This window comes from Mirounga angustirostris, unplaced genomic scaffold (genome assembly GCF_029215605.1).
Source record: "Mirounga angustirostris isolate CCGP_5_RB_7025 unplaced genomic scaffold, mMirAng1.0.hap1 SCAF_9, whole genome shotgun sequence".
Taxonomy (NCBI): Eukaryota; Metazoa; Chordata; class Mammalia; order Carnivora; family Phocidae; genus Mirounga; species Mirounga angustirostris.
This window is the reverse complement of record NW_026991717.1, coordinates 53134544-53156734: the sequence shown is the minus strand read 5'-3', so window position 1 is coordinate 53156734 and position 22191 is coordinate 53134544. Positions and strand designations below refer to the sequence as shown.

Here is a 22191-nt window from a genome sequence, read left to right as displayed (position 1 = left end):
GATGTTGAGCAAAAACTTTCTTTAAAAATGAAAACCCATAATGACAACTCCTTGGCAATGAGCACTGCTAGAGCTCTAATTGTGGTCTTTGAATACCACACCCCATTAAAAAGAACAGCCTGGAGTGATGACTGCATTCTTGCAAAGGGTATCTACAACATGAGCCTAGGATAACTAAGAGTACCTGAAAGAAAGTAAAATAGTAAGAATAATAAGGCTGTGTCAAAAGGACTCAGGACCAACTTGAAAGGGTCCTCACTAGCCTAATATAGGACCATATGAGCATTAAAAAGAGTAATGACTGAAAACTGACTGAATGCTAAGTAGATAAAAATCCGTGAGTGATGAGTACCTCTCTGTATCTATATTATTCTTCTATAAAGAGTTTCCAAAAAATGGATTCATAATGATACTCAAAAGAAAAAGAAAGCTAAACAACAATATATTCATCAGTGATAACTTGGACACAAACTTCCTCCTCTGAAATTGCTAATTAAAGGGAAGGAACTAAACACTTACCCTGCTTTTCCTAAAAATAACTCTATTTCAAAGTAACCAAATAGCTCTAGTTGATAAGGGAAAGCTTTTCTTTACAAATACTTTCCAGCTAATAAATAAATGAGAACTGATAAAGTTAGGAAATTGTAATTTTGCAATCTTTGATGAAATAACAGGTTCAAAAACAACATTAATTGAAGAAACCATGGTATAGTAGATTGCAGCAAACACTGGAACCACCACCTGAATCTTCTGCATCTTAGCATCACTAAAAATGAGACATCCTAAGTGATGTTCTTTCTTATGTCTTTCTATGAAGGACACAGCATCACCTAGGAAGTTGAACCTGGATCTAATAAAATCTACATAGGTAATCTGCTGATAGGAGAAAGTTTGAGTAACACCCTAAGTAACTAGTTAGGGAAATTCTTTTTTTTTTTTTTTTTTTAAAGATTTTATTTATTTGACAGAGAGAGACAGAGCGAAAGAGGGAACACAAGCAGAGGGAGTGGGAGAGGGAGAAGCAGGCTTCCCACTGAGCAGGGAGCCCAACGCAGGGCCCGATCCCAGAACCCTGGGATCAGGACCTGAGCTGAAGGCAGATGCTCAACGACTGAGCCACCCAGGCGTCCCACTAGTTAGGGAAATTCTTACAAAATAACTTTCTCTAAAACAAATAAGTGGCATGATGAGAGTATAAAATGGGAGTCACTTTAGATTAAAAGACCCTTAAACAATGAAATATAACGTACAGATTTCATTTGGATATGGATCCGAACAAATGAAAACCAAATAACTTTTGACATTTTTGAGACAACTGAATAAAGTAAATATGGACTAGTTATTACATAATTCTGAGGAATTTTGTTATTTATCAATGTGATAATAGCACTCATTTAAGAAAGTCATTTTTAGAAATGCATGTGAAGTACACAGGAGTTAAACGTGATGGCTGGGTTTGTTTTAAAATATTTCAGGAAGGGGTGCCTGGGTGGCTCAGTTGGTTAAGCGGCTGACTTGATTTTGGCTCAGGTCATGGTCTTGGGGTCGTGGGATTGAGCCCCACATCAGGTTCTGCACTCAGCAGGGAGTCTGCTTCAGGGTTTTCTCTCTCCCTCTGCCCCTCCCCACTCTTGCTCACTCTCTCAAATAAATAAATAAATAATTTTTTTTCAAAAAAACTTTTCAGGATAAAAGGAAAATAGGATAGATAAAGCAAGTGAAACAAAATCTTAAAATCTTTAAACAATGCACTCTATTTTTGTCCGTAATTGGCATTTTTCTTAATTAAAAGAGAAACTAGAGGGGTGCCTAGTAGACCATGGGACTCTTGACCTTAAGGTCATGAGTTCAGGCCCCATGTTGGGCATGGAGCCTACTTAAAATAAATTAAAAGAGAAATTAATTTTTAATTGAAACTTAGAAAGTACAAAATAAGGCAGGGGCAGGGAAGAAAGAACATATGCCTATCAAGTCTCCTTTAAGAAAACAGCTATAAAATCAAGAAGAATATCAAAGAAACTGCACAAAATCTAAAGGAAAACCAAGAAGGACATTAGGAAATCTTTTGGCCTAATTTTGCAATGACATAAAGAAATATCAAAAGAGGGAAATACAAAAATATTTTTAAATATAAGTCTTTCGATTAAAAATATAATAAAATACTGAATTTCCATAAGCATTGTTTCTAGTAGGGTTGGTATGAATTTATTGTTAGAGGTAGAATGACAAACAGTACCTAGGTTTGTGGGAAAGCATATAAAAAAGTTCAACCCAGATAAAGGTGAAATATTATGGAAAAGCACATTTTAAATCTATAAAGCAGTCCTGTTATACCCTATTGATAGTAAAATAAAACCATGTGACAACTGTATAACTTATTAAGAAGAAAAGTATTAATGTAAGAAGCAAGATGCATGAAAGGGAAAAATTACTAGTGAGTGGTGAAGACATGTCAGAGAAGAATTCCTTCTTATTTTTCACTAAAGAAAAGGCAATTACCTGTATAAATTTGGTACAAATACTGTTCATAAGTGTCTATATATAATTCTGTGATACAAGCTACATCAAGAAAATTAATTATGTCCATTTAGATACTTATGATCTATAACCAAATTAGGTAAAGTATCTGGAAACCTTTTGTAAACTAAAAAAATGTTCATCATATAAAATGAATTCTTAAAGTAGAACATGTCTTTCCTTCTTTCAAACAGAAAATATTCTATTTGTTCTATGTTCACATATGTTCTACATTCAAATAGAACATGACTGTTTTATAATTACAAAGTTAGAACTCTTAAAGGGAACATTTTAAGCTAAATAATAAAGTTTAAACATCATATGGGATCTATTCTTGAAGGCTCTTATGGAGAACTACTTTCCATCACACACAAAAAACAAATACTACATGTCAGAGGGGAACACCGTGAGATGGTACCTTTAATTCACAGTGTACCTAAGGTTCCTGATATACCATACAAAACAATGTCTTATATATTCATCAATGGTCTTCAGCAATGTACTGGGGACTTTTAAAAACTTACACTAAAGTTAATTGGTTTGCTTGAGATACCACAGGGATCTTACTACCAATCAAAGTAATTTAATTGCAGAACTGAACAATTAAAATTACTTTTTAAAACAATTAAACTAGGATTCATAAGTAACATTTTCTTGGCAAAAGTCTATGCCATTGGTGAAACTGTCTTTCAAAATGTAATTTTCACCCACATGCCTTCTTCACATACAAACAAGCAATTTTTACAGAACTGGTGTTATTTGCTAAAAATTATGAGAGTGATGACTTTTGATATAAAGATCCATACTCAATAAAACTTTGGAGATTTTTTAAGATTAAGGTGTCAAACTCAAGGCTACTTCTTTTTTTTTTTTAAAGATTTTATTTATTTATTTGAGAGAGAGAATGAGAGAGAGAGAGCACATGAGGGGGAGGAGGGTCAGAGGGAGAAGCAGACTCCCCGCCGAGCAGGGAGCCCGATGCGGGACTCGATCCCGGGACTCCAGGATCATGACCTTAACCAACTGAGCCACCCAGGCACCCCTATACATATCCATTTTTATTTTTTATTTTTTTAAAGATTTTATTTATTTGCGAGAGAGAGAATGAGAGACAGAGAGCATGAGAGGGAGGAGGGTCAGAGGGAGAAGCAGACTCCCTGCCGAGCAGGGAGCCCGATGCGGAACTCGATCCCGGGACTCCAGGATCACAACCTGAGCCAAAGGCAGTCGCTTAACCAACTGAGCCACCCAGGCGCCCTCAAGACTACTTCTTAAAAGTACCTTGTGATGGCTGAAAAAATATTTCTGTTTCCTTTTTCTCCATATCTTCCTTATGTGGTTTGTATCCTATGATGAAGTCTTCTTGAAACACATGAAGCAACTGTGTATTTGAGCCACACTACAAATATGAAAAAAAAAAACGAAGTTTTATCTTTGAAATTCCCTGTCTTCCACCCACCACCTCCCCAAGAACATTAATGTAGAAGAAATAAATCTAAATTTCTATTCTTCATCAACTGACAAATTAGAAAGGAAAAAGCAACAGAAAATAAAATCATTAGAATGACCTGGGCAGAGAAAATTGCTTTCAAAGATGCTACCGCCAATAGCAGAATTGAAGAGCTCTAACAAAAACAAATCAACAGATCTGCTTCTCAAAACACACACACACACCCCCCCCACACACACACACACGATCTACACCACTTTGAGCTCAAAAATATTAGGTCACATGACTTGCTGGAGAAGGCTATGCTGACTATGTAATAAGGCAACTAGTACAGGATTCCCTTAGTTTTTCTAATTCCACTTGGGAACCAAAAATAGGAAAACCGGAAACATCCTGAAAGTATTCCCAGTCTGTCTAGTGGGAATTATGCGGGGCCCTATGACAGCCAGTTGGGTGACACACCCCTGGATTAATGTATTTACACGTAAGTAGCGAGGCTTTCTAAAAGGATGGATGAGACATCATGGTCAGTTGCTGCTGCTATGCTACATGAGCATGTTTTTGAACAACACAGAGAAAAAGAGTAAAAATAATACAAATGGCTACTTATTAAAATTACAAAAGGGAGCTGAAATTCAAGGAAAAACTAAATCCTAACAAAATCTTACGATGGAAGTGTGTCAAGACAATTAGATGGCTGCCCCACAGATCTCAAGGAAGGGAACCATGGATGGGTGGGCTAAATCTTACGGAATAAAGGAGACCAACCTCCTGACAAACTACATAGAAATGAAAGGACTATAGTATTAGGTTGACCCACAGAATTTTTATGAAAGTTATATGGTATTTTTATGTCTCTCCAGATAGAAACCAAAAATCTCTTCACATATACAGAAAAAGGTCACCTCCCCAGAGGAAAAAAATAAATGAAAAGGGAAGGGTGAGGTCTTCATGGATATAGAAATCATACAGCACACTGGGCACAAACCTAGAATGACTTTTAGCTATTTATCAGTGCTTGCAGTTTACCAGCCCTTGTGTTAAAGACAGTCACAACTAGAGGGGGAAACAAATCTTGAACAGGTATGAAGTAAAAAGCATAATGCTAAGTAAGAGTGACCTCTGTTAACATCCCATGGTGAAGAGAAGGAGCTAAAGTGGGAGATGAATTTAACACCCAGCCCATTAAAAATGAAGACCTTTATGGGAATGAAGACAATCCACTCTTCTCCCATATCCCTATGGAGGAAAATAAGGAAATCACAGGTTTGGGATTTCCTTGGAGGCATTAGTAATTTGAGTTTGGCAGCCACATTCCTGTTGTCAAGAGCTGACATGGTAATTTTGCTACATTGGTGGAAATTACTACATTTTCCCCAACAGAATGTACCAGGCACAATGGAAAAAAAAATACAACTATATTTGTTTTTAAATACGGTTAGCTCTTTCTTCATTTCCTTGTTTGAAAATATTGGTAACTTCCTCACCAAAAGAATCTTTTTTTCCTATTTGGAATGAATACATTAGTTCTATCCCTTAGTCCATCAATATGATCCTGAAGAAACAAATATCTTGAGGACTAGAAAGGGATTTACAAACTCACTGTAGGGAGAAGAGTTCTCCCTCTTCCCTGGGTAGTTGCCAGGGAAGAACAGTGACTATACAAAAGACCTATGATTAGAAAGTAAATGTATACTTTGATCCTACTTTCATCCGCATTTTACGGATATTGTAAAAATATCTAATATTCAGATTAACAAGGCAAACACTCTAAAGCTGAACTATCAACTGAGTTGAAATGAGAAATAATATAAAAAGAGAAACCACAAACCAAGCCCCTATGCAGCTGTACTATATTTTCCTTCATGGTTTCCCTGACTGAATCGAATGACCTTTAAATATAACTCAGCTGGAGAATAATCACTAAATCATTAGATTTTCACTGTGAAAATCAAGAGAACTGGCTGTATTTAGTATTCTCAAACAAGGGAATTATTCTGGCCATGAAATATATGCACATAAAGCACTCTGGAATAAAGTATATTAATACCCCCAATTCACAAGCATGTTTTTACTTGGTTGGTTATTGCATCGAGTTCAATAATGCAGCCAGGTCGAGCAGTAGACTGTTGGCTCACAATATTAAACACTTCTCCAATAAGTTTCTGCAAATAAAAAACAGAAAATGTGAATCATCAACAATGTATGAATCTATTGTCAGTATGATACAGCATCTCAGACATTCAAGGCCCTTCTAAATATTCAATGATTGGCAATGGCGATTCATTCATTCCAAGAATTATTTCAAATATCTGTACTCATTCTTATTCTCATTTTTAAAATTAACTAACCAGGTAGAAAACTCTATAGTGTCTAGCTTAATAGTGTAGAACCTTAAGGCAACCGCTTCTTTCAACATGTCTTCATTTTGCAATCTTAAAGCTCCATGACAGACCTGGCTGAGGATGTGGCCCCATGCCCACACGTATGGTTTGCAGATCTGCAATGCCACGTAGAAGTACGACCCTGCCAGTGAGAAGGTACGGGCAATGGTTGAAAGGAAGTGGGACTCGGTAACTTGAGATGAGCATGTTTAACTAACACGGGAAGTTTAACTTTGGACACCCAAACTCCCAACCCTTTCTGCTGAAAAAAGCAGTCCCTTCTCCCTCCTTCCAATCAGGCTTCCCTTGCATAAAAACCTTTCAGTAGCTTCACCTGAAAGAGTTACTTCACAAGGAGATGCCCATTCTCCTCAGCATCACCACCATTACTTCCTACCACCTCCAGGCTGCTAAGAGGGCTTAGATCCCAGCTTAGCCTAGGGATATAAATACAAGATTGCTCCTGGGAAAACAGCACATACACGGGGGTTGTAGCATCATTCCAATTTGTATCAGCAAGATTCCAAAGACACGGGATAGGAACAGATTCAAGGGTTATTAGACCAAGGAGGACAAAATATGTGGCTGGGTATGGCTGAATTTATTGTTATGAGTATATTCACCCAAGATTCAGGATTTAAAATGTTAGCTCAGACACCTGGAAGTAGTGTCTCCTGGGTTTGTTAACTGAAATCTGGATGCAACTTTGTCCTACAGAGGGTGAGGTTAAAACACTGGACCATGAATCCTTCCTACTCAAGTGTGGTCAATGAACCAGCAACAATAGCAGCATCAGGAAGCTTTTTATAAATGCAACTTTCAGGCCCTGAAGCTAATACATCTTCATTTTAACACAATCTCTACATGATTCGTGTACATACTAAAGTTTAATAAGTATTGATGTAGATCAGTGGTTCTCAGCTTGGCTGCACACTGAATCACCTGAGGAGCTTTAACAATCATTGTTGCTTAGGTCCCACTTGCAGAGACTGACTTATTGGTCTAGAGTACAATCTGATCACAGGCATTTTACAAACTCATCACGTGCTTCTGACATGCAACCAAGGTTGCAATCCCCTTGCAGGGATACCCATTCCAGGTAAGGAATTGCCTTCCCTGCCCACAACTCTGCTGCTAGCACTGTGACTAAGGCCTTACCAAAAATGCCTTATTCAACACTACAGGATCCTATTCAACTTTACCTCCAACAAAAGAACCCATTTTACAGCAGAAGATAGGGCCAGAATTAGGGTAAAGTGAATAGAGCACTCACCTTGGGTGCAAAATTTAAGGGGGGGGGGTGCCAAAAACTCAATAATCAAGATAAATAATATCTTAATGCAGTATTTTTTTTAAAGATTTATTTATTGGGGCGCCTGGGTGGCTCAGTCGGTTAAGTGTCTGCCTTCAGCTCAGGTCATGATCCCATGATCGAACCCCACATCACGGTCCCTGTTCACTGGAGAGTCTGCTTCGTCCTCTCCCTCTGCCCCTCCCCCCTGCACGCACGTGCTCTCTCTCTCTCAAATAAAAAAAAAAGATTTATTTATTAGAGAGAGAGAGCATGTGCCTGCACAAGCGGGGGAGGGAGGGACAAAGGGAGAGGGAGAGAAAGAACCTTAAGCAGACTCCCGGCTGAGCACAGAGCCCCAGGCAGGGCTTGACCTCATGACCCATGAGATCCTGACCTGAGTTGAAATCATGAGTCAGACATTTAACCAACTGAACCATCCAGGTTCCCCAATGCAGTATTTCTTAAAATCAGAATTAATGCAAAAAAATTCAAGATGAACAAAATATCAAAATTTTAAATGCAGGATTCAAGAGTGTCATGGGGCACCTAGCTGGCTCAGTCAGAAGAGCCTGTGACTCTTGATCTTGGGGTTGTGAGTTCAAGCCCCACACTGGGTGTAGAAATTACTCAATTAAACTTAAAAACTAAAAAGAAAAATGTCTTGATGAGCCATATTAGAGCCTGAGACAAAAGCAAAAATTCACAGATATGTTTTTATGTATTTTTTAATGATTAATATTTTTCCAGAACATTAAAGTGGTTGAAAATTATTGAAAAACCGAAAAGAAAGTGTATTAAAACTCACAATATTATTTTATATTTAAAATTATTTAAACTAAAATAAGATTATTTTACTTTCCCAGCTTTAATGGACGCAAACTTATCAATATTTTTAAAATCTATTTTTTGCTTGTTTTCAATATAGACAACTTCCCTGTTTGAGAGTCTCTTGACTGAGTGAAAATCTTAAGTAATATTTTAATTAACTTATTTTTTTTTAGAGACAGAGTTGGGGGAAGGGCAGAGGGAGAAGGAGAGAGAAAATCTTAAGCATATTCCATGCCCAGTGTGGATGCAGGACTCGATCTCATTACTGAGATCATGACCTGAGCCAAAATCAAGAGTCGGACGCTTAACCGACTGAGCCACCCAGGCACCCCTTAAATAATTTTTAATTAACTTCAGCTTACTGAAACTTCTTTTGCAGGACAACATTGTGACTGGTATATTGTTTTTTTAAAGTTCTGAAGTTCACTTCCAAATTTGCATAAGACTGCACTAAACAAAATTTGTGAATCAGTTTTAGCAGATCCAAACACAATGCTGATTTTATATTACAAATTATGGACATCGCATGACACTTAAAACGATTTCAGATGATTGTCAAAATATTTAAGAGCCAGGTCAGTGGCTGCCTTTTGTAAACAAGATTATCCACATAAGTCTTCTCCAGCTAAAAATTCAAAATCTAAAGCACTTCAGTTAATTTTTCATACCTCCATTTTGAATGTGAAATTAGTATGCTTTGTACTCAGAATAATGGCCCCCCAAAAATGTCCTCATCCTAATTCCCAGGACCCGTGAATAGGTTATGTTACTTTATATGACAAACGAGATTTTGTGACTGTGATGAAGTTAAACATCTAGAGATGGGAAAGTACGTTGGATTAGGTAGAAGGGCCCACTGAAATCACAATGGTCCTTATAAGAGGGAGGAAGTATGGTCAGATTCAGAGAACGAAAAGCAAAGGCCAGAGAAAGAGAGATTTGAAAATGCTCTGCTCCTAGCTTTAAAAAGGAGGAAGGAGCCATGAGCCAAGAGATGCAGGGGCCTCTAGAAGCTGGAAAGGGCAAGAAAATGGATTCTCCCCTAGAGCCTCCAGAGGGAATATGGCCCTGCCAACACTTTGGTTTTATAATATCTGGCCTCCAAAAAGATAAGATAATAAATGTATTGTTTTAAAGTCACCAATTTGGTGGTGACAATTTGTTGTATCAGCACTAGGAAACTAATACAGGTGCCCCAAATCTCCTTAATTTTTACTTGATTGGCTCTTTTTTCCAGTAAGAATACCACATCTGGTAATTCATACATTTCCATTTTCTTTTTCGTTTTTAACTCATTTTCAGGTTCAGGAATGACAGTCACACCTCTTGCTAGTAATTTACTCACCAAACTTACTTTCAAAGTTTCTTTCTCTCACTATATCCAACAACTCTCAACTGAAAACTGGATTAGCAAAAAAGTAAATTTTGATCATATTATTGAAGTGTTTGCTTCCGTTAAAGCCGTGAAAGTAAAATCATAATAAATTCTGTCTGGGACATAAATATTTGAACTGAAAATAATGTTGTGGATTTTAATATACTTACTTCCAATTTTCAATACTTTTCAACTACTTCAGTGTTCTGGGAAAAAATTAACCATTGAAAAATTACAGGAACGTATGTTTCTAGAGTACACATTCTTCCTTTGCCCCAGGCTTCAATGTGGCTCATCGTGGCACTGCGAGATCTGTCTTTATTTAAAATTTTGGCATTTTGTTCATCAAGGATTTTTCTGCATTAATTTTGACTGTTTAAAATATAGCACTAAAACTGCCTGATCCAGTAATTCCACTACTGGGTATTTACTCAAAGAAAATGAGAACACTAAGGTCTGGACCATTCCACCAGGTTTAAAAAGAAAAAAAAAAAAGGCAAACACCCAAGGTGCTGACAAAAGTGTAAGGGAACGCAGAATTTGGTGGTGGGAGAAGAGACTATGATTACTGAATTCGGGCTCTGTGACTATCTGTAGAAGCAGGGGCTATAACAGCTTTCCTTTATGTTGTTTCTTCTTCCCTGATTTCCCTATGGGACAAGTACTAAAAGTGCAAGGACTTCAATAGTCCAAGTATGACCACGACTAAACCGGCATCATTACACAATGACATGATGCCAAATGGGAATTTGTGTTTCCCCTGTGCTGGAGATAAAAGTTTCTCCATCTAAATAATCGATGCTAGGGGGCTGGCTACTCTTGACCTGCATCTACACCTTGATGCATTCTCCACCCTTGTCTGCCTTATTCTGTGCCCCAAGACATTGACTTCTGGACCCAAACACCTAGCTCGCAAGCCGGCTTCAGCTTCAGGCTGAATTCACTCAGTGGGAGGGACTGGTCGGAGACTGGAGAGGAGAGAGAGAGAGAAGTCGGGCATGTGTCCCCCTTGGTCCCCACAGTTCTGTCAGTGGCTATGTTCCTGTGTGGCCACCTCTCCCAACAGACAGCTCCTTTTCCATGGCTTTAGTTCTCCCCAGGCTTTGGTACACCGTTACTGCTCTTGTCCCTTCAGGCACAGGGATATACTTTTCTATTGCCACTGCAAAAAATTACCACAAACTTTAAAAAAAAAAAACACACAAATGAATTATCTTACAGTTCTGTAGGTCAGAAGTCTGACATGGGTCTCGCTGAACTAACGTCAGCTTGTCATCAGGGCTCCATTCCTTTCTGGAGACTAGAGGGGAGAGTCCAGTTTCCTTGCCTTTTCCAGCTTGCAGAGGTTATCCATATGCTTTGACTCATGGCCCCCCTTCTCCCAAAGCCAGTAATATCATCTCTCTGACCATTCCTCTTTTGTCACCCCTCTCTTTGACCACAGCCAGGAAAGGTTCTCTGCTTTCAAGTCTTATGTGATTAGACTGGGCCTACCCAAATAATCCAGGATAATTTCCACATTTCAGGGTCCTTAATTTATTCACATCTGCAAAGTCTCTTTTGCCATGTGAGGTAACAAATGTGCAGGTTCTGGGGATTAGCACATGAACATTTTGGGGGACCATTCTTCTGATAATGGTAATAATGGCTTCACCCTACTGCTAAACTCTGAGTGCCTTATCATCACTTGCGGGTTCACCATGTGTTCACCTCTATAAGGAGTTCTTTCATTAAACTCTTCACAGTTAAACCTTTATAAGTGTGTCATCTGTTTCCCACCTAGGCCCTGACTGACATAGAGAGTAAATCAAGGAAGTACTGACTGTCTCTCCCTGAAAAGTACAACCCTTACCAATGTGCTCTTCCCCACAAAATGCAAAGAAGTATCTTTGTATAGCTTCTCCTAGTTAGTATGGTCTTCCTTCCCAATTTAAATACTATAATCCCACAAAGAACATGAACAAGCAAATCAAAAGAAAAAAAATACAGCCAATAAAAATATGAAAAACCATTCCATTTCTGCAGTGATAAAAAATGTGTGAGTCAAAAAAATAGATACAGTTCAAAATAGTGAAGATTTTGAGAGAAGAAAGAAAAAGAGGGTGGAGAAAACTTGTACTCACACACTTTGCTGATGAAGTTCAAATTGGTAGAACAGCTAGCTTCCCACTGCCTTCACAAGGTAATAAAACACTTCAGCATGATATTCATCAACTTATTAACTCAACAATTATTTGTAGAATGCTTATCAGATACCAGGCACTGGGAATACAGCACTGCCCTCATTTTATATTCAAATGAAGACAAATAGCACACAAATAAGTAAGTAAAACAAACTGTGAAATGATACTAAGTGCTATGGGGAAAATGAAGTGGGAATGTGGACAGGAATGCTGGTCAGGAAGCCCTCACTTGAGTAAAGACATAAAGGAGGCAAGAATACAAGCCATGTGTTATCTGAGGGAAGAACATCCCAGGCAGGGAGAACAATAAGTAAAAGACACTAAGATGAGAGACAGTTGGCCATGCTCCAGGACCAGTAAAGAGACTGGTATGGCTGCAGCCAAATGAGGGAGGGTAAAAGTAGAAAACACAGTATCAGAGAAGTGAAGGAAGGCAGGATAGGGGCTGAGAGGTAGAGTCTGTACAGTATTACAATTCACTGTAGACAATGGCTTAAGAGTGACATGATCCAAACAAATTACGCTTTAGAAATATCATTCTGACTTATATGTTGAGAATAAGAAGTCCAAGACCGCCTTCCCCCACAGAGACACAGATTTAACAGTGATAAAATTCAACATGCTTTCATGAAAAAAAAAAAAAAAAATTCAACAAACTATGAATAGAAAGAAACTACTTCCATATAATAAAAACTATATGAAAAGCTCAAAGCTAATGTCATACTCAATGGGAAAAGACAGTTTTTCCTCTAAGATAGATATGGAACAAGACAGGGACGCCCACTCTCACCATTATTATTCAACACAGACTGTAAGTTCTAACAATTAGGCAAAAAATAAAAAGCATAAAAATTAGAAAAGACATAAAATTATCTGCAGATGGCATGATCTTATATGCAGAAAACCTTAAAAATTCCACACACACACACACCAAAAAAAAAAACCTGTTAGAACTAATAAATGAATTCAGCAAAGCTCTAGGATACAAAATCACCATTCGAAAATCAGGTGTGTTTCTATACACTAACAATGACCAGTCCAAAAAGGAAATTAATAATCCCATTTAGTAGAGCATCAAAAAGAATAAAAGACTTAAGAAGAAACTGAACAAAGATGAAAGACATACAATACACTGAAAAATATAAATGTTGCTAAGAAAAATCAAAGAAGAGAAATAAATGGAAAGACATCTCATGCTGTGGATTAGAAGACTTAATATTGTTAAAATGGCCATACTACCAAAGCAATCAACAGATTCAATGTAATTCCTATCAAAATCCCAGTGGCATGTTTTGCAGAAACTGAAAAAACCATCTTAAAATTCATGTGATAACATGGGTGAAAGCTTCAGGACACTGGTTTTGTCAATGATTTCTTGGATATGACACCAAAAGCACAGGCAACAAAATAAAAAATAGACAAATGGACTACATCACACTTAAAAACTTCTGCCTGTCAAGGAAAACCACCGACGGAGTAAAAGGCAACCTACAGAATGGAGGAAGTAACCACAAATTATGTATGTGATAAAGGGTTAACACCCAGAATACAGAAGGAACTTCTGTAACTCAACAACACAAAAAGCAAAAGGACCTGAACAGACATTTCTCCAAAGAAGATACACAAATGGCCAACATGCACAAGAAAAGGTGCTCAATATCACTAATCACGAGGGAAAGGCAAATCAAAACCACCAGGAGGTATCACCTCATACACATCAGAAGGGCCACTACCAAAGAATAGAAAATAAGTGTTGGAGTGGATGCAGAGAAGTTGGAACCTTGGGCACTGCTGGTGGGAATGTAAGATGGTGTGACCATTATGGAAAACAATATGGAGGTTGGCAAAAAAATTAAAAATAGAATTACTGTATGATCCAGCAATCCCACTTCTGGGTATATACCCCAAAAAATTAAAAACGGAACTGTGAAGAGACATTTGCACACCTTATGTTCATCACAGCATTATTCACAATAGTCAAAAGACAGAAGCAACCCAAATGTCTACTGACAGGTGAATGGATAAAGAAACTGTGTGGTATACACATACAATGGAATATCATGCAGCCTTTAAAAAGATCTGGTCACTTGCTACAACATGGATGAACTCAGAGGACATTACACCAAGCACTAGAACAGTTATATCTTCGGTATTGTGCATGGAAATTTGTTTTTAATTTTAATTAAATCACTGCCTTCAGGGTGCCTAGCTGGCTCACTTGGTGGAGCGTGTGTCTCTTGATCTCAGGGCTGTGAGTTTGAGCTCCACGTTGGGTGTGGGGATTACTTAAAAATAAAATCTTTAAATCGCTGCCTTCATAAACAGTTTACTCAACATAAAAATCCCTTCCTGATGACTCAGAATCACATGTATGAACATTAACTGTTACTCATGCCTTTAAAGGTCTAAAGATCTCAAGTGCTGTCTTAATAATAAGTACCGAATGTACACTGGTATCTGAGAAGGAACATTAGGAATTTATTTCCAAATGTCTGCAAAACAGTTACCTAAATTACATCTTTTACCTAAAACCTCAGTCACTTCATGCTCAGTGTATCTCAAACTTAAGTTATCAACAATACCTCATAAATATCTAACCACTGCTCGTGGATCCACTATCACAAACTTGAAACCTCAGAATCATTTCCTTTAGTATCCATATTCAGCAACTACTAAGCCCTACTCTACCCTTTCTCGATATCTGCCAAATCCCACTCTAGCTCAGGTTTATTTTACCACATGCTTTGATGACCTCAATAGATTTCCTGCCATTTCCAATGATTCCAGATACCTACCCAGATACCTTCACTATACTCCATCCCGCAAACTAACCACTTTACTTCCCTGTCCAAAAAAGTTTACTGTCCCCTAAATCCATCTCTTGATTCCAGAATAAAATTCAAATATTTTCAAATGTTTCTTGGGGGGGGGGAAGCTAGCCTCTACCCAGCATCTACTAAAAATCCCATTTGAGGAAGAGGACAACATGTGACAATTTCTTGCCATATTTCAACTTACAATCAGTAGAGGAAGTAACTAGGAGAACTGCTGCTCTGACTTGGATCAGCAGAAATAATGGGAACTTGACAGGGAGCAGTCATCCTATGTTAAGAGTTTAAGATCAACAATAAGGGCGAGGCCCTATAGTCTATCATTCAGAGAGGCAAAAATCTCAGAATTCATATGGCTCTGAAAGTCAAAATGGCTTAAAAGAGTCTGGAGGCTAGAGGGACTTGGAGGTTCCTGACTATGCAACTGCAAACACAACTGATGAGAACAAAAAGCTGGTTAGTGTAAGGGGTTGGCTAGTGTCCCATCAAAATCCATGTCTACCTGCAAAGTCAGAATGTCCTCTTATTTAGAGGAAGGATGTTTGCAGATCTAATCTAAGATAAGGTCATACTAGATTAGGGTGGGTGTCCTTCTAAGAAGAGGAGAGGACACATAGAGACACCCAGAGAGAAGAAGGCCATGTGAAGACAGAGGCAGAGACTACAGTGTTGCAGTTTCAAGTCTAGGAACATTGAAGATTAGTCGGAGCAACCAGAAGTTAGGAAGAGGCAAGAAAGGATCTTCCCCTAGAGCCTTCAGAAAGAGCATGATCCCACCAACACCTTCATTTCAGACTAAATGTATATGCAAAAAACAGAGTTGCAAAATATGTGAAACACAAAACTTCTAGAACTGAAAGCAGAAATGGACAAATTCACAATTCTGGTTGGGAATTTCAACACCCTTCTCACAGGAATTGACAGAATTTAGACAGAAAATTAGCAAAGATCTAGAGGAACTCAACACCACCATTAATGAAAACAAAAGCTAACTGACATTTTTGGAATACCCCACCCAACAACAGCAGACTATGTTCAAGTGCCATGGAATACTTACTAAGATAAACAACATCCTGGGTCATAAAACAAACCTCAGTCAATTTACAAGGATTGGAATCATAGAGTGTGTTCTTCTACCACCATGGAATCAAATTAGAAATCAGTAATAGAATGGTAACAGGAAAATCTCTTCCCAGTATTTACTGGGAAGCTAAACAACACACTTTTAAATAACCCATGGGTCAAATAAGAATTCTCAAGGAAAATTTAAAAATATAGTGAAGTGAAAAAAATGAAAATACTACTTATCAAAATGCCAAAGCAGTGTTCAGAGGGAAATTTATAGTACTAAATGCATATGTTAGAAAATAAGAAAAGTTTCAAACCAAGACTCTAAAGCTACTATGTCATGAAACCTAGAAAAAGAACCTCCCCTACCCCCCCCCAAAAAAGGGCAAGAAGGAAGAAAATAATAAAAGGGCAGAAATTAATGAAAATGAAAACAAAGAGTTCAATGAAACAAAGAGCTCATTCTTTGACAATATCAATAAAATTAACAAACTTGTAGCAAGACTGAAAAGAAAAAAAGAGGAAAGGCACTAATTACCATGTTGATAGCATGTACCCCTCATATATAGTGTGATAAAAAGGGTACTTCACATCTGGGATATTCTTCCTAAAAACCCAGAACTCCAGTCTAACCATGAGAAAAATAGCAAACCCAAATCAAGGGGAAATTCTATAAAATGTCTGAACAGGACTACTCAAAACTGTCAAAGTCATGAGGAAATACTGAGGAAGAAAGAAATGAAGAAAACTGAGAAACTACCCAGATCAGAGAAGGCTAAGGATTCATGATGACTAAATAATAAGTGGTTTTCTGGGTGAGAGCAGAAAAATCAGTTAAATCTTAAAAAGTCTAGAGTTTAATTGATCTTATCATACTAATGATGATTTGAGATGTTAACAATAGGGGAAACTGGCTGTGGGGTGGATGAGAACTCTACTGTTGCAACTTTTCTATAAATCTAAAACTATTCAAAAATTAAAAATTGACTTAAAAAATTAAGTAACTGAATAAGTTATTATTTTCAGGGTACAGAGATAAAGTAAAAGATGAGCTCATAAACAGAGGCTGATACTTTCATGTTAATAAAGAAGCAGAGAATAAGAACTCCTAATTCCTACTTTGTCTCTGGTCTTCCATTTCAAGAATTTTAGCTCGTTGGGGCACCTGAGTGGCTCAGTCGGTTAAGCAACAGATTCTTGATACCGATTCAGGTCATGATCTCAGGGTGGTGAGATTAAGTCCTGAGTCAGGCTCCTGAGCTGGGTGTGGAACCTGCTTAAGATTCTCTCTCTCCCTCTCCCTCACTGCCCCTCCCCCAACACACACATGCACTCTCAATCTAAAAATTAAAAAAAATTTAATTAAAAAAAAGAATTTAGCTTGCAAAAAATAGAAAAAAACAAAAATTTTCTACACTAAATATGTATTACTTTTTAACATTAAAAAATTAATGAAAATAGGTTTAAGAAAAAATGTACATTGGTAAGGGGAAGAGTAGAAGACAGGATAAATTAAGAAATTCCAGGGGGCGCCTGGGTGGCTCAGTCATTAAGCTGCTGCCTTCGGCTTAGGTCATGATCTCAGGGTCCTGGGATTGAGCCCCGCATCGGGCTCTCTGCTCCATGGGAAGCTTGCTTCTCCCACTCCCCCTGCTTGTGTTCCCTCTCTCGCTGTCTCTCTCTCTGTCAAATAAATAAGTAAAATCTTAAAAAAAAAATCCAAGAATGTATCTAACTGCTCTACATAAATTTATATTTTTTGGAAAAGTAATGCCTGGGTTAGTGGGAAATTTTGCAAATGAGTTCAATGAACTACAGAGGATGTTCTCTGAGAAATCATGGGAAATGTCACAGCCAAAATACTAGCAATAGGTAAATGTTCCAATTTTCAAAAAGGAAAACAATGTAATTCAGTAAGGCAAACTAAAGAGCTTGAGGTCTATTTAGTACAAGGTTTTAGTCAGCAACAGACATCAGGGTAGGTACATTTAACATTCTACACATTAAAACAATCATCTCAGACATATTTGACTTCCTTTTTGACTTCAGAATATTTGGCAGAGTGTATTTTATTTCAGCAAAGCGCATGACAAGCTGCCTCATGGAAATTCTAGGGACAAGTTGAAGAAATATTTCAGACAATAAAAATCAAAAAATATTTCAAATGTACACTTCTAGGCATTTTCGGTCCTATCCTGTTTAACATTTTTATAATTGACTAAGATAAAGATGTGGAAACAACATTCATCAAAAAGACTGGTGATATAAGTCATAAAGCAATAACACAAGTAACAGAATCTGGATTCAAAAAGATACCGAAAGACTGAGCCTAACAAGATGAAATGTAACAGTGAAAATAGGCCTTCATTTGGGCTACAACTCAAATGTGCAAATATGGAATGGCTTACTGGCAAAAAGAGACTTTGGGATATTTAAATGAGAGCCAGCTCAGTATGAATCAATTACAAACAAAGAACCTGGCATGATTACTAAAAACACAATGGAATCTAATGAGAGGGGCCATAATACTGCTGTATTCTAGTGGCCCTACAACACCCAGAGTATAGACAAACTGAAAACTGCTAAGAATAACCAGGGTCAAATATAAAACAGAATTAGTTTATTGGGGGAGGGGAGCAGATTTGGCCTGAGGAAAAAAGTTTCATAGGTTATAAGACAGTCGTCTTCAAATATCTGATCTCCCATGTAAGGAGTATCAGACTTATTCTAAATGGAACCAGGGCTAAAAAGCAGAATTTAAGGAATATGAATTTAATTTCAGTGTAACAGTGAGGGTAATTCAAAGGCAACAAGAGCTGCATTGAGAGCTGAGGCTTGCCCCTCGGAGGCCGGAAGAGAGATTGGCAGGAATGTGGTAGAGGGGAATAAAGCATCACATGGCTGCTGTAGACTAGGGGACATATAGAGTATCTTCCAACTCTGTGATTTTAAGATGCTACTTCCTCTATGCCAAACCTCTGGCTCCAGTCCAAGTAGTTTTCCCACCATTCCTGGAACGAGCCTTACTTATACGTGCACTTTCCCTGATCCACAATTTCAGGCCATTCTCTCACTCAGGCAAAGGTCTTTCTAAACCTTATTCACCCATCAAAAATAAACCTAAATACTGTCCTTACTAAAGATCTCTAGGCCTAACCTCCTCTGATCTCTCTCACCTCTGGATTATGGAATACTTCTGGGACCATCTGTTTGACAATTATTTACATACCACCCTCAGACACTGCTTCTGTCTTCAACTGTTATTTAACCTTTTATTAATAATTTCTCTCCTCAGTTAAATTAAAAGCTCCTTAAAGCCACACCGAAACTTATACTCTGTATCCCCTACACTTTGAAGGACACACAGTAGATACTCAAAAATATCTCTGGTGTTCAATATTGGAAACATTTGGGCGCCTGGGTGGCTCAGTTGGTTAAGCAACTGCCTTCGGCTCAGGTCATGATCCTGGAGTCCCGGGATCGAGTCCCGCATCGGGCTCCCTGCTTGGCGGGGAGTCTGCTTCTCCCTCTGACCCTCCTCCCTCTCATGCTCTCTGTCTCTCATTCTCTCTGTCTCAAATAAATAAAATCTTTAAAAATATATATATATTGGAAACATTTTTGTTAGAACAACTGTTTTATAAAAAGGTATGTTTTCATAGGTAAAGGTAAAATTCACTATTCAAATCTGAATAGTAACTAATATACTTTGACTTCCAGTTCAGCTATAGAACTACCAGAATAAGATACTGCCACCCACTGATAACATATTCTAACCACAGGATTTTTTTTTTTAATGGTCAGTAAAGCTCAGAAAAGCTCAAATTTTCAACCTAAACAAAGAGCTTGGTAAAGCTGCCTTAGAGCAAAGAAAGATTAACAGAACCAAACTAGAGAGTGAAAAATGTCAAGCAGAAATGAGGGTATTTTAAGGAAAAAGTCATATTTATTTCTTTAAATGTAAAAGGTATTGATGTGTGATATTGATTCATGTACCTTGAAACACAAATTAAGAAACAGTAAATTTGTCATATAGAGCCCAGAACATGTGCTCACTCCCTAAAAACCAACTAAAAGTCCCAAAGTAAAAGGAGAATTCCTTATCAGATTAGATATTTTAATAAAGATTAGGAAATACTCACCGAAGATTCAGGATCAGATAATTCATCCAATAATTTCCTTGCATCCACCACGGCTTGATAGAGTCTCAAATTTTTGCCGTCAGAAGCAACAAAGCAAGCACTTGCAGAATTGCAGTATGTGCCTGAAAGAGTAAAGGCTTTGCATTATAACATGTAGTTTATTTTAATTTTGGGCTGAAGTATGAGAAACCTATTCACACTTTTCTTTTTAGGCACAACCATAGTCCAGAATCATAATTAAACAGATAAAATTAATGGATATAAAATTATTAACAAAAGAATTCAATAGAAAATATGTTACGAGAGGGGAAAAAATTAAAAACAAACTTCTGAAAATTCTAAACGTATGTCTGATGTCTACATTCTCAATACTAAAAATCCTAATAATGACAAATATAAACCATTTTGTGTATTAAAAAAGTTTAAAAGCTTTTATTAATTTCAGAATTAAAATAAACACTTACCAAGACAATAGCTGGGAATAAGAGTCGGAAGCCAAGCAACATTAGAGAAGGCTGACGTATGTAAAGAGTTAATTCGAGCCAATTCAGATACTCCTCCAGTGTAGGACAGAGGTCCTATTGGGTCTACACGCCACAGAATAAGTTCACTATATATTGCATTCGGGTCATGAAATGTACGTGTTGCTGCATTTCTAAGAGGTTGTTTCGAGGAACCTTTTATATGTCTTACAGGATCCATCAATCTACTTACTTTATTGTCTGAGTCCCACTGACAGTCTAATTCAGGAGTCAACAGAGCGTTGTGATGAGAGGATGTTAGTAACAATGGTAAAACTGAATGACATGCCAGGTCATTGAGGTGAAATCGATGACCACAGTATCTAAATTTGTGAGATACAGTCAGAACAGTCGTAAAGGCAGACTTATCTGCAAAAGTGACTGCCCACTGATTTAAAGAGCCATCTATGTGTTTGGAGACCATCATTACTGTAGGAGCTAAAATGTTCACGTTTGTAGTGTGTGATCGGGAGTACAGCTGTGATCCGTGAGGACTGCCTACAGCCATCATCTCTTGGTGGAACCGAGTGTGGGGAGAATCTTTCGTAGCATTGATGCAGGCATACATCATGATATTTTTACTAAGAGAGCTCGCATCACCAGATGGAAATGCAACAGGAATCCGAGAAGAAAAAGAAACCTGAAAAACACGGTTATGAATTCAATGTAAGTAGTTTTCCTCCTCTCAAAAAGTCTTCCAAAAACACTTCCATTTTCAAAATGTCAAATCTCAGTTTCCTAGGAAAACTATCATTTTCAACCTCTTTTCGGTCTAATTCCTTTCCTCTATTTATGTAATATCGTATCTCTATTTGTGGCCTGAGAGAAGCCTGAAAATCAAAGAAAAGTTTCAAGTGCCTTACTTGTACAGCTAAATGACCACACCACAAATATAAATAGAAATGAAGTTTAGAATGATAATAAATAAAGGTAGCTAGATTTACTTAATAAAACTGGGGGGGCACTCTGAGTCACATTTTTAGGGTAGTTTCCTTAAGTTTATTCAAAATATTGTGAATTCCCAGGAAAAAAGCCAACGCACATGTATTCAAATATTCAGTACCACATTTCAAAGCCAAATTCATTTTACTTTGAATTAACCAGATTTATAAAATTTGTGGTCATTGGTCCCCCTTTGGTAACAAGAATAAGTATTCTCTTCTCAGTTGCTTCTCAAAAACAAACTCTTATGAGTATTTCTGAAAACATGGTAAATCTGAATAGCATCTTTTCTTTTTTAAGAAATGTAATAATTGCTTCATCAGTAAAATATACCTGGACTTGTCTAAATATTCCAGGATTATATTCATCCAAATACTTTACATGCCATACTAGAAAGGTACCATCTACAGGGTGAATAGTAAAAAGCATGTCAGGATTCTTATTCCATTCGGTTAGCAGCATTTCAATCTTCCGATCAAGCAGGACTGTGGGCAGTGGCATTGGTATACTAGGTCGTGAAAAGGTTCTGGGACTTCCTTCTCTTTCTCCATCTTCATGTTCCGATGATCCTGTACCTGCCTCAGATTCTCTATCCAGGGATAACTCTGAATCAGAAAATAAATTTATCAGTACTGAACTATCAATAGAATACTATA

The 22191-nt window shown here is 37.5% G+C and overlaps 1 protein-coding gene across 2 annotated transcripts in view; it reads right to left on the bottom strand.

The window, feature by feature from the left end:
- Positions 1-22191, bottom strand: part of DMXL2 (Dmx like 2) — a 148472-nt gene that overhangs the window by 55626 nt on the left and 70655 nt on the right. For both annotated transcript variants that reach the window (XM_045900074.3, XM_045900075.3), the window contains exons 11-15: positions 21869-22140; positions 20537-21233; positions 20073-20194; positions 6043-6132; positions 3799-3916 (exon numbers count right to left, since the gene is read on the bottom strand). In XM_045900074.3, the coding sequence (XP_045756030.1) occupies positions 3799-3916; positions 6043-6132; positions 20073-20194; positions 20537-21233; positions 21869-22140 (1299 nt within the window). The remainder of the gene's footprint in view (positions 1-3798; positions 3917-6042; positions 6133-20072; positions 20195-20536; positions 21234-21868; positions 22141-22191) is intronic.